Here is a 13,040-nt window from a genome sequence, read left to right as displayed (position 1 = left end):
CCAGCTAATTTAAGTGGCTACCTCCAATTTAATCTATCTCCTCCACATTGCCCCAACACAGGTTGGAGCAAAAATGACAGGAGTGAATGAGAAAATCTATAACCCAACTAGAATCTCCTTTCCACCCTGCCCCACATAGGTTCTAGATGATATAGCTGTATGTTTCTTTCTTGCCTTGCATGATGCTAAATGAGTCTGGAGAAGCTCCCACAGCCAGTGTACTTCTTGTCCTTTTGTTCTAGATGAGTAGGTTGCCTGCGGGCGCTGTTTATAACTTCAAGATGTAAGCACAAGAGACTTTCTAGGTGTCTTCCCTTTACCTTCACTGTATTTGGCAACTCTTCTTCATTTACTGGGGAATTTGTGAATCTGTTTTCCATTCTCCTAGTTGTTTTCCCATAATTTCCAAGAAGAGAATGGGAAAGGGCAGTGTTTATGATTTTAAAACAGGAAATCTTAAGTTACTTTTTTTCTTTTATTTGTTCTGCTTATAACTTCAAAAGAAACACCTCTATTTCTAGATCCACTGTAAGATGAGAATACTAATGGCCTTACTCTCTCTTCTACATTTTACTCAATTAAATATTGACATTATTAGGTTGTTAACATTTTTATTCTCTTCTAGATGAGTCTTTCAGAGTTTGTAGATTGCCTCTCAAAGTTGAAAACGATGTTTACATCATTCTGACTAGGTTTATAGATGAATGTGTTGGTAAAAAGAGTTTCTGGATCTTATTAAGCCTGTCTTCAGTAGCAATAACATCTTAAAAATAGCAATGATGCATATATTCAGATTTTTTTTTAAAGGTTTTATTTCTTTACTTGAAAGAGAGAGAGCAGGAGGAGCGCTGGAGAGAGAGAGGGAGAAGCAGACTCCCTGTTGACCAGGGAACCCTATGTGGGACTCGATCCCAGGACCCTGAAATCATGACCTGAGCCAAAAGCAGCCGCTTAACCAAATGAGCCACCCAGGTTCCCCTCAGATTTTTTTTTAGTACAGCTCTGTTGGTAAGCAATTCACTCAGCTTTTATTTGTAAGGAATATATACTTCATTTTCATTTTAAAGGCTATTTTCCTGGATAAAGAATTCTGGGCTGATATAGTTTTTATTTCAGCACTTTGAGGATGTCGTTTCACTGTATTCTGGTCTTCATTTTTTTCTGATAAGAAGCTGCTAAATTCATATGCATGTGAAGTACAGTTTTTCTCTGGCTGTTTTCAAGATCTTACTATTACCCTTGGTTTTCACCAGTTTGAGTATAAAGTGTCTCAGGGTGGTTTTCTTTATATCTTGTGGTTCACTGAACTTTTAGATCTCTAAGTAAGTTGCTTTTCACCAAATATGAGGAAATCTTGGCCATTACGTCTTAAAATACTTTTTCTGCTACATTCTCTCTTTTTTTGGTACTCTAATTACATTTATTATCACTTGATATTGTCTCATAGACTTAAGGCTCTGTTCATTTCTCAAAAATAATTTTTCCCTCTGTTTTTCAGGTTAGATAATTCTATGAATCTGTAATCCAAGTGGGTCCTTTATTCCTGATATCCTCAATCCTCTGTATGTTAAGCCCCATACATTTTTCTTTTTCTTTCTTTTTTTTATTATTATGATATGTTAGTCACCATACAGTACATCATTAGCTTTTGATGTAGTGTTCCATGAAGCCCCATACATTTTTCATATCAGATATTACACTTTTAAGTTCCTGAATTTCCAGTTGATTTTTTTGTAGTTTTAATTTGTTCACTCATTATGACTATATTTTCCTTTATTTTTTCTTAAACATACTTACAATATCTGCTTTAAAGTCCTTGTCTGCTATTTCCCTTATCTGGGTCACCTTGTGATCTGTTTCTACCGACTGCTTTTCTTCTTTATTAAAGGTCACATTTTCTTTTTTCTTTTTAAGACTTTATGTATTTATTTGAGAGAGAGTGACAGCGAGAGAGAGAAAACACAGCAGGGGTATGGGCAAAGGGAGTGGGAGGAGCAGACTCCCCACTGAGCAGGGAGCCTGATTCAGGGCTCAATCTCAGGACCCTGGGATCATGACCTGAGCTGAAGGCAGATGCTTAACTGACTGAGCCACCCAGGTGCCCCAAGGGTCACATTTTCTTATGTCTTCACATGTCTAGTAATTGTATTTTTACATGGTAAGGAGTCTGATTATGCTGTAATATAGTAAACTCAACACTTCAAAAGTGTTGAGTTTTGTTCTGGTAAGCAGTTAATTTCGTGGCAGCAAGCCAAAATTTAAAAATTGCATATGAGCAATTCTTAAGCAAGAAAAAAAAAGGTGCTTTATAAATCAGAAGGAAGGACATCATAAATGTGTTTTTGAATAGAACAGGAACTTACTTTAATGAAGCAAAACCTCACAAACTTCTCAAACTGTAATTTGGTCTCTTCATTACAGAATGCTGAAACTGGAATGGCTGACAGTTTCTGAAAAATAAAGAGAAAAATGAAATAGGAAAACTACTTCAACTTCAAATTTAATTTTAGGATAGGTAAGCATTAAAAACAAACAAATACTTCTAAATATTTACAACAACTTCCAAAAAGAAAAATGTTTTTAAAATCCTCCACACAGCCATAAATGGAATATCATATAACAAAACTGTAGTTAACATTGTTCAAAACATGTCAGCAAGTATTCTTCATAAGTTAACCATAAAATACAGCACAGTATCTCAAAGGCTGATAAAGACTACCTTATTTTTAGTCATCCATTTCACAAATTTATAGTCATAAGGTTCATTGCTGTCCTTCATATCAGAGAGGTCTGCATCTAAAACAACAATGAAAATTAGATGGCCTATTATATCTGAGGACAAGATGTATTTCATTTAAATCTGTCAAGATACAAAATATTCTCAGAAAATAGTCACAGAAACTACTGAAGTCTCATACTGTATGGTGGGGTTGGAAGTGAAGAATTCACGGATAGGTTTTTTTTTTTTTTTTAAGAACAGTTATTTCCAAGAATTATGTAACTAATTCCATTTTCTATTTGCCCCTGCAGCCACAAAGTTCAGTCCCAAATTAATGCTAGTCACAATACTATATGAACCTATGTGAAAAATTTGCTTCCTCCCTCGCCTATGTGACACTAATTCTCTATTATACACACACACACACACACACATACATATATATATATAAAATTACATAGAAAACTTTTTAATGTAAGTTGGCTTAAATGGTTTTTGGAAGCAGACCAAGTATATAAATCAATTATTATAAAAATAATTCATATTGTGGGATGCCTAGGTATCTCAGTCCATTAAGCATCTGCCTTTGGCTTAGGTCATGATCTCAGGGTCCTTGGGATCAAGTCCCACATTGGGTCCCTCCTCAGCAGGGAGCCTGCTTCTCCCTTTGCCTGCTGCTCCCCCTGCTTGTGCCCTCTCTCTCTGGCAAATAAATAAATAAAATATTTTAAAAAATAATAAAAAATAAAAATAATTCATGTTGAAAATGTTATGGATTTCCAATTCAAAAGCAAACCTAATGTGATGAAAACAGCTATTTCTTTTTATCATTTCATGAAATGATCTATACATTTAGATGTAACATAGGAAAAGTGATTTCTAAACTTCAGAGTATAGGACATCTTAAAGGGTTTTATATAAGAATGGAGCTTGGGAGAGTCAAACATATACAGCTTTCAGACAACAGGACAGCAAAAATCTCTGGGCATCATGGCTTCTGCTTCTCTCACAACAAATAAAGAAATAATAGTCACTGTTTTGTTATAAAATCAAAAGTTTCCAGCCTTATAAAATTTGGTATATATAAAAGGCTTTTCAAGTTCAGTGGAATATAACTTTATTGTGATAGAACCTTAAAGCAAACTATTTGGTCAACTTCTGTCAGAATAAATTATGCTTTTAGGGGCGTCTGGGTGGCTCAGTCGTTAAGTGTCTGCCTTTGGCTCAGGGTGTGATCCCAGTGTTCTGGGATCGAGCCCTGCATCAGGCTCCTCCGCTGGGAGCCTGCTTCTTCCTCTCCCACTCCCCCTGCTGTGTTCCCTCTCTCGCTGGCTGTCTCTATCTCTGTCAAATAAATAAATAAAATCTTAAAAAAAAAAGAATAAATTATGCTTTTAAATGTACTATTATTAACATTATAGTTTTTTTAAAAGAAAATCAGTTATATATAGAATGTTTGTCATGTTTCTAATTTTAGATTAGTATGGCATGTCAGAAGTACATTAAACAGTTTCAGGTAATATAAAGACCATTGCTTTTTGGAGACAAAACTATTTGGAATCTAGCTATGTGACTTCAGGCAAGTTATTTAAAACTAAGTCTTCACATCTTTAAAAATGGAGCAAACAATGCTTTCTTCAAAAGTGTGTTTGAAAGTGCTAGTCATGTAGTAGACCCTCAATAAATATTATTTTCCTTCTTTACTTCATTTCAGTATATTCTAAAATAGCAAACATTATCTGATAGCATCAGCATTCTAGAAATCTTATTTTTCTTAAGTGAAAAGGAAACTAAAATTTTACTCAAAGGAACACTGGGTTCATATATTATTTCATGTACTTGTGTTTTAAATTACACGCTAGAGCAAGATGACAACAAATTCTATGTTTAATGGAATACCTAAAAGAACTGACTCCAAAACCAGGTTAACTATCACATTTAAGGTTCAGGGACCTAAAACTCAAGATGATCATTAAAAAACAACAACAAACACTGACATTGCGAAAAGCCATTTTTCCATAGACAAAATGCTGATATGGCTTTGACACCAATCTTTACTCCCTAATTCTAATATAATTTCACATATAAGTTGCTATATATTTGAAATAACAAAAACCCTTACAAACCTAGCAAAGACACATCAGCAATGATGAAGTATCCCCCATCAGGAACTATCGGTTTTAGGCCAAGACTTTCAAGTAAATGTACCATCCGATCTCTTTTTACTTCTAACTCTTTTGGCAAAGAATTAAAGTAACACTCTGGGTCATCCATGCGCTTGATGTCAATCCAAAAAGCTTGAGCCAAGGCTTCCTGCATGTTAAGATCGAAACATGTGGAAAGGAAATATGATAATGTTATTTATTGCTGAATTTATTGGTATAATAAAGATTGCCTGAGTAACATTATTGGCAAAAAAAATATATTCAGGGAATTACAGTTGAAATCCTGTGAACTTATGTTAGACTGTATCAATTAATGGAGGAATTAGTTACATGTAAATGATTAAATCTAATGTGAAGAACTGAGAATGAGCCATGAAGATCTGAATTAAAAAAAAGAGGTATTGTATAAAGATGGCTTACTTGGAAATGAAAAGACATTAAGTTATTTTGCACTGAGGTGAGCTGCAGAATGACTTGTAGATCTAAGTCTGAAGGATGACCAGAGAAATGACCTTTTCCCATTACCGTGGAGGATGCAGTGGAAATGAAAGCTGACCCATTGTGTCACTCCCCATAGGTACGCCATCATTCCAATCTGAATTCTAATCCCTGTTCTAATCATTCGTATCCCAGAAATAGGTCTAAGTGCCACAGGGATTTTGTCTTTGGGGTATGTGGGGTCACTTCTGTATCATTCCTCAAGAAAGCCAGAAGTGACAGGAGAGAAAGTGGGCCAAGGGGACAAACCAATGTTGTTAAAGGTCAGGTAGGCGTCTGAGGAGGCAACTGGTCAGGAAAGGTAAACAAATCTGAATCAGGACACATACAAGGAGCAAGGATCTGTAGAAGCAGGAGGGCAGCAGACTGGTAGGTGAGTGTAAACTGAAACAACTCAGAAATACTGGTTCTCAGCGCAACGAAGGAAATGTAAGCAAATAATCAAGAACCTGGAATCATTGCGATAGAAGGGCAAAGTGGCCAAATTTTAAGGAAATTGATCAGAACCAAGAGGTATCAAGAATTAAAGGATAAAACATTCAGTAAACATATACTGAATACCAATGTTAAATATTGGCATTGTGATAAAACACTGGGGATATAACGGTAAATAAGATAAAAATGGTCCTTGCCTTTACGGAGATTCCAGGTGGTGTGTTCTGGAGGGGTAAGTGGGAGGGATGAGGAAACAAATACATGAAAAAGGCAGGATATAGTTTGTTCTGTTGGAAGAACTGAGTCTGGTGTGGCTGAAGAGTAGCAAGAGAGCATGGCAAGAGAGGACATGGAGAGACAGAGAAGGGCAAGGTCACTGAGAAGACTGCATGCCAAAAGAAGCCAGCAGGAAAAAAGAATTAGTCATAATTCCCGGTACTAACAAAATCTTGGATAAATAAACATCGGGCTGCATCAGCCTAGGAATCCGGGGTTCCCCTGGAAGCATGGGCCGGTTTCCAAACATCGTTGTCCGAGTGCATGGAAAAATCCAGGCACTTAGCTGAAAGGGAGGACCAGAGGGGTCAGGAAAAGATGTTCCAAATTCTTAGCTGCATCTTTCTTGTTCTCAGCAATTTATTCACTCCCCATAGCAGGAGATATTGCCCTAGAAAAGTCAAAGCTCAAGACACATAAACATCTCTCCTGACTGTAGTCTTATACTGGACTTCTTTCTTTTTCTCATGCTCCTCACATGGTCCAATAGCAAAAACTCTCAGCCCTGCCTTTAAAATATATTCAGACCCCAATCACGTTCCACCATTTTACCATTCCTGCATTGGTTCAGTCAACTGCTGTCTCCTGGATCACGTCAACAGTCTTCTGACTCAATAAAGCAGCCAGTTTCCTTTGATAGTACAAGTTCGATCATGTCACTCTTGTACTCAGACTCTCCCGTGGCTTCCTATCTCACTCAGCCTTTACAGTGACGAACGTGGCCTTACTTGATCTGCTCCCAGCTATCCCTTTGATTTATTTCCTCCTACTCTTGTCCTTTGATCATCCCGTCCCAGTCTCGTGCTTTTCACAGACACCAACATGACAGCCAGACTGCCTACCCTAGGGCCTTTGCACTTGTTTTTCTCATAGTCTGGAAGGTTCTTCTCTAGGTCACCCATGTGACTACTTAAGCTTCAGTTTGTAGCTCAAATGTCATCTTCTCAGGGAGACTTTCAAAGATTACTCCATTTAACATTGTATGTCCTTCCCCTTAGCACTTTATATTTATTCTTCCTCTTCCCTGCTTTGTTTTTCTCTATTGCATCTATGAACGTCTGACATATTATTAATATATTTACTTCTTTATTATCTGTGTATCCCCACTAGGCCATAAGCTCAAAAAGAGCTTTTCAGAAAGAAATTCCTGCTGTATCTCCAATACTCGGTAAATATTTGTTGAATAAGTGAATAGATTTATTTTGAGTAGATAAAATGAATTTAATATTATATAAAACCAAAAGTTAATACTAGTCTTTATTATGATACTGCTTTAGAGAGTCACTGGAGAAAGAACTTTAAAATAAAATTTTTTCTCATTCAGTAGATGTTTTTGACAGGACGCAAAAAAGTAAATTTACTGTAGCCAATATATTTCACTCTTCTGGCTTTTTAACTGCCTTCCAGAAAAAGAAATTTTTTTCAGTGTTCTGATTATTCACAGAATGATGACACATAGATCCCTGTTTCATAAATACATATTTTTTTTAAAAAGCAATATAAAAAAGACATACATTAAAAGGTCTTAACACCCACCCCACTTTTACTAGTTCCTTATGGATCCTTCCACAGATCCTTTAAGAAAATACAAGCGAATGGTTTCCCCCTCTTATACAGGCTATAGCATAAATACATACTGCCCTGCATTTGCTTTTTTTTACTTTACAGTATATTCTGGAAATCTTTCCATATTGAAAATTACAGAGCTTCCTCATTCTTTTCCTTTCTTTTCATTTTTAAATAGTCATGGTGACAGACGGAATGGCCCCCAAAGGTGTCCAGGTCTTCAAACCCAGAACCTGTGGGCGCCTGGGTGGCTCAATCCTTCTGCTCAGGTCATGATCACAGGGTCCTGGGATCAAGCCCTGCATCAGGCCTCCCACCCTCTGAACCTCCCCTCTGCTTGTGCTCTTGTTCTCTCTTTCTCCCTCAAATGAATAAATTAAAAAATCATAAAAAAAAAAAAAACCCAAATCCAGAACCTCTAAATATGTTACCTTGCCTGGTAAAATGAACTTTGCAAATGTGGTTTAAATTAAGGATCTTGAGATGAAGAGATCATCTTGGATTTTCTATGAGCCTAATATAATCATAAAAATCTTTATAAGGGAAAGAAGGTAGCAGGAGAGTCACAGTCTTGTTAGAGTGATGTGACCATGAGCTAAGGAATGTGAGGAGCCCCTAGAAGATGGAAAAGACAAGGAACAAAGTCTTCCTTACAGCTTCCAGAAGGAACACCAGAATGCAGCCACCCTGTTTCTAGCCATAAGACCCTTTCAGATGGTTGACCACCAGAACTGGAAGATAAAAAATTTGTGTTGTTTTAAGCCACCAACTTTGTGGCCATTTGTTACAGAAAAATAGGAAACTAATACAAAACTCATATATTTAAGTGTTTGGATAAACCATGGTTTGTTTAATTAATTCTAAAGATGGATAATGACTATCCCCTATCTTCTGCAATAAACGGCCATACACATAGAGAGCTTCTTATGTGTACAGATAGTAGTTACAGGGTGACTTCCCAGAAGATGGTTTGCTGCTTTGTAGGGCACGCACATCTTTAATTTTGCTTGGTGTTGTCACTGTCCTTCACAGAGTCCGCAGTACTTTGCAATCCCACCCACAATGTCTGAGTGCTCAGTTAAAACCTGATGTATTTAAATGAACAACAACAAAAAGCTGTTCTTGATAGCAATGAATAGATGTCTGCTCCTAAATTCCCAAACAATACTAGATGCCCAGCTCAGAAAGCATCATGGGTAAAACTAAGCCAATTAGAATACACAGACTAAAAATAACACCTTTACCAAAAGACCATGTTTCAACCCCATGTTACTATTAATACCTACCTGTAAAGGAGTCGCACAAGTATAAACGGAGTTTTGTTGAACCGTCTGTAAATGTTTTATCAAATGATTAGGACCAATGGACCAGCCAAGCTGGAAAAGGAAAAGATAAAAAGCAGATTTCAAAAAACAAATCTAATTGTACATACCAAATCTGAGAGAGTATCTCAGCTTAATGTAATTATCAAATATGAGCAAGTCTAAAATGTTCGTACTATAAAAGTGGTGCAGTATTAGTATTTACTCATCGTTTCAACACTGTTCTTTCTGAGAAAGTTTCCCACTGGAGTCACTAAACTCTGCGTTCAGAAGGTAAACAGTACTACTCTTGATTGCTATTATCCTTTTCTTTTCTAATTTGCTACTTCTGATATTCTGAAGGTCTAAAAACTGGTCACAAGGGTTATCTGAATTAGATAAAAGTAACTCTGAATGAAGGCCTAAGGGACTCTTCCATAAGCTGGTTCTCCAGGCCGCATTTCTGATACTCCCTGCTTCTTGGCCATGTTCAGGAGAGCCGGTTGGAAGAAAACCAAGTTTCAACTGGGTAAACTGCTGTTGTATTACATAGCACAGTGCTTAAGTATGAAGATTTTGAAGCTAGACTGCGCTGGCTTGACTTTATTAGCAGTATAACCTCAGGCAACTTACTTAACTTCTCTATACTAGTTTTACTGCCTGTTGAATGGAGATAATAAATTATATTCACTTCATAATGCCGTTATGAGAATGAGCATGTGTAAAGCACTTAGAACCTGGCACATGGTAACTGCCAAAATATTAGCTATTATTATATATTATTTTCTTCCTCCTTTTATATTAATACACAATAATCTGAACATTTCTTGCAAAAAAAAAAAAAAAGAGTGCCGTTAGTTTGTTACTTATAAAATGAAAAAGTACCTATTTTGTCTTCCATTAGCAATAACATGGATGGAGCTAGACAGTATTATGCTAGGCGAAATAAGTTACAGAAAGACAAATACCATATGATTTCACTCATATGTGGAATTTAAGAAACAAAACAAATGAGCAAAAGAAAAAAGAGAGGGAAGCAAACCAAGAAACAGACTCTTAACTATATATAGAGAACAAACTGACGGTTACCAGAGGGGAGGTGGGGGGAATGGGGGAAACAGGTGATGGGGATTAAGGCGTGCACTTGTCAAGATGAGCACGGGATTTGTATGGAAGTGTGAATCACTGCACTGCACACCTGAAACCAATATTACACTTTATGTTAACTAACTGGAATTTAAATAAAAACTTTAAAATAATAAAGAAATGATCAATTCTCAAAAAGAATAAAGGCCAACATGAAAGCTGAGTAAATAATAAAGAAAAGATCAGTAAATATAAAAACCTGTGCAAACTGAATATATATGCATTTAAAACACAAACATACAGAAGCTCTACGAGAAATAAATACATGCCAGTTTCTAAGCAATTACATCCTTCTGCATCTTACCTTCCAGCCAGTTACACTGAAAGTCTTTCCAGCACTTCCTATTGTTATTGTTCTCTCCCACATACCTGGAAAAGTAGCTAAACAGGAAAGAGAAAAGAAAAGGGTTAAGTAATTGCTTGCCAATCAATCTATGTTCAGTATAATCTAAAAACATAAATGTAGTGTAGTCAGTGTATTTCAGTAGGTTTTCAAATATAATGTAACTTTAACCCAAACACATTTGAAAATGTTACAGTGCTTGAAAACACTGTAATATGTGATAGATTAAGTAATTTAAAGTAGCAAAATTACTTCCAGGGGCCGGAGTCCCGGCAGGGGCCGCACAAGCCATGGCACCCAGCACTGTGTCAGTGGTCGCTGTGCATTCGATATTCTCTTCCTGTGGCACCGTTTTGGTTGTGGTCCTGGTTATTGTTTACTCACCTCTGCTCTGCCCATTTTGCAAGTCTATTTCTCCAGGCTTCCTAAGGCAATGGTTCTTAAAATGTGGTCCCCACACCAGCAATAGCAGTCTCAGTGGGGAGCTAGTCAGGAAGGCAAATTATTGGGCTACCTCCCAGACTTACTGAATCAGAAACTCTGGGGGCAGGGCCCTGCAATCTGGGTGTGCATGCATGTGCGTGTGTGTTTTGCTAACTTTGAGATATAAATCCCACGCCATAAAATTCACTTCTTTAAAATGTCCAATTTGATGGTTTTTAGTATATCCGCAGAGGTGTGCAACCAGTTTTAGAACATTCTTTGCTCCCCAAAAGAAGCCCATACCTTTTGGGTATCATCCCCTTAATATCTCTACGGCCAAGAGCACTAGAACTTGTGCCTGAATGGAGCTCCTCTCGCATATTTATTCTCTCCATAATGCACACCATGGCCTTCTTGCACTCAGAAATATTTGCCAGCACGTCAGCACTATGCTTGGGGTCTGTTTTAAACAATAAAATCACCATGAAAAGGACACTTAGTTATAGTATGAGCTGAAATAAGAAGCAGAGCATTGCCTTGTTGACCTCAACTAAGAACATGCCTATCAGGTGACTCCAATTTTTTGTCCCTTTCTGCATATTTATGAATGAAGTGCCAAGAGTACTGACTTTGGGGTTAAAATCTATTTCAGTGAGTAGGTGATTCACAAATATGGATTTCACAAATAATGAGAAATGACTGCATAAAGGTTTTCAAGTTGATTGATATCTTTAAAAAAATCATTCATTCTTGTACTTATTTACTTATCAAACGTTTATTAGCAATGACCAGGTGTCGGGGACTAAGCTAGGTCTAGAGGAAACAAAGATGAGAAAGAAGCAGTTCCTATCTTCAAGGAATTTAATGTCTAGTGGGGGTAGGAGAAAAGTAAAACAACAACCATAATACAGTGTGGTAAGTGCTGTAATCGCAGCAGGCATGGAGTATCAAGCAAGGACAGAAGAAGGTGTTAGGGGTAGCTTTCTGCAGCCAGTAATGCTTGAGCTGAGACTTGGAGACCACATAGGACTTGGCCAGTCAGAGAAGGGGAAGAAAGGTATTTGGGGCGAAGGGAATGCAGGTAACAAAGTCATAGAGGTATAGAATGTAAAAACTTGTGAATTTTGCTGGACATTGGTAAACCATTCCCTTGTGAATCTTCCAAGAATGTTACCTACACCGCTCTTTGGATTCCTCAAGTAATTTAGTCGTGAAGTTCTTTACATGCAATCCCATGAGTTTTTCACTTGTTTTGTAGAGGCACAATAGATACTCTTCTATTGTTTTAAGTGTTGGTATACACAAAGAGAAAACAAAGCCATTTCTGTGGGTTCTAAGCTACTGTTTCCTTAATCTTCCCATACGCAAGTAAAGTAGCTAGCAAAATTTCCAAAATGGATTCATACATAATCTTAGTCCATTGTGAAACACCAGGCAATATTTGTAAAGGTAGGAAAACTATATAAACCAGAAAAGCTATAAGTGTATTCTCTGTGGAGTATAACAAAAACCAAAAAGATAAATGAAGAAAATATCTAGAGGGTCCATTCAAAGAAAGAATATTCTAACATTTGATATAAATATATCATATCCTTTCAAATTGAGACATTTCTAGTCTGCCAAAATAATACATGACACATGTCCCATTTTCCTATTTGACCAGAGAAAATCTAAACTATGTATAATGCAGAGTATCAACTCCTTTAATAATATAGCCTGGTGGCTCAGTCAGTTAAGCATCCAACTCTTGATTTTGGCTCAGGTCATGATCTCAGGGTGGTGAGATGGAGTCCTGCATTGGGTTCCATGCTGGGTGTGGAGCCTGCTTAAGATTCTCTCCCTCTCCCTCTACCCCCCGCCCCATGCACACGTGCACACATATTCTCTTTCAATAAATAAATAAATAAAGTAATACATATCCCAAACCAAGAAGGTCAAGTAGTAAGAACAATACTTAGAAAGAAATTCTTTGAAAATAAGAATCACCCAGAGAAATGAATACAATCTCAACATGTTTTCATAAGTTATATACAAAGGGAATCAAAACTATTCACATGTCAAATGTAGGGTTTTTTTTTTTCCAGAAAATATCAATGTAATACTTATAGGTATAATATTTTTTAAAAAGAGCTAAGTAATTTGATGACTATTTTAGCCATTTAAAAGTG

At 36.8% G+C, this 13,040-nt stretch overlaps 1 protein-coding gene across 5 annotated transcripts in view; it reads right to left on the bottom strand.

Moving 5' to 3' along the window:
* Positions 1-13,040, bottom strand: part of KYAT3 (kynurenine aminotransferase 3) — a 57,537-nt gene that overhangs the window by 4,771 nt on the left and 39,726 nt on the right. For all 5 annotated transcript variants that reach the window (XM_040627066.1, XM_040627067.1, XM_008690628.2 and 2 more), the window contains 5 exons: positions 10,411-10,487; positions 8,946-9,035; positions 4,846-5,032; positions 2,720-2,796; positions 2,364-2,450 (listed from right to left, as the gene is read on the bottom strand). In XM_040627066.1, the coding sequence (XP_040483000.1) occupies positions 2,364-2,450; positions 2,720-2,796; positions 4,846-5,032; positions 8,946-9,035; positions 10,411-10,487 (518 nt within the window). The remainder of the gene's footprint in view (positions 1-2,363; positions 2,451-2,719; positions 2,797-4,845; positions 5,033-8,945; positions 9,036-10,410; positions 10,488-13,040) is intronic.

This window comes from Ursus maritimus, unplaced genomic scaffold, assembly GCF_017311325.1.
Source record: "Ursus maritimus isolate PB19 unplaced genomic scaffold, ASM1731132v1 scaffold_12, whole genome shotgun sequence".
Classification (NCBI taxonomy): Eukaryota; Metazoa; Chordata; class Mammalia; order Carnivora; family Ursidae; genus Ursus; species Ursus maritimus.
This window is presented reverse-complemented; position numbering and strand designations above follow the sequence as displayed.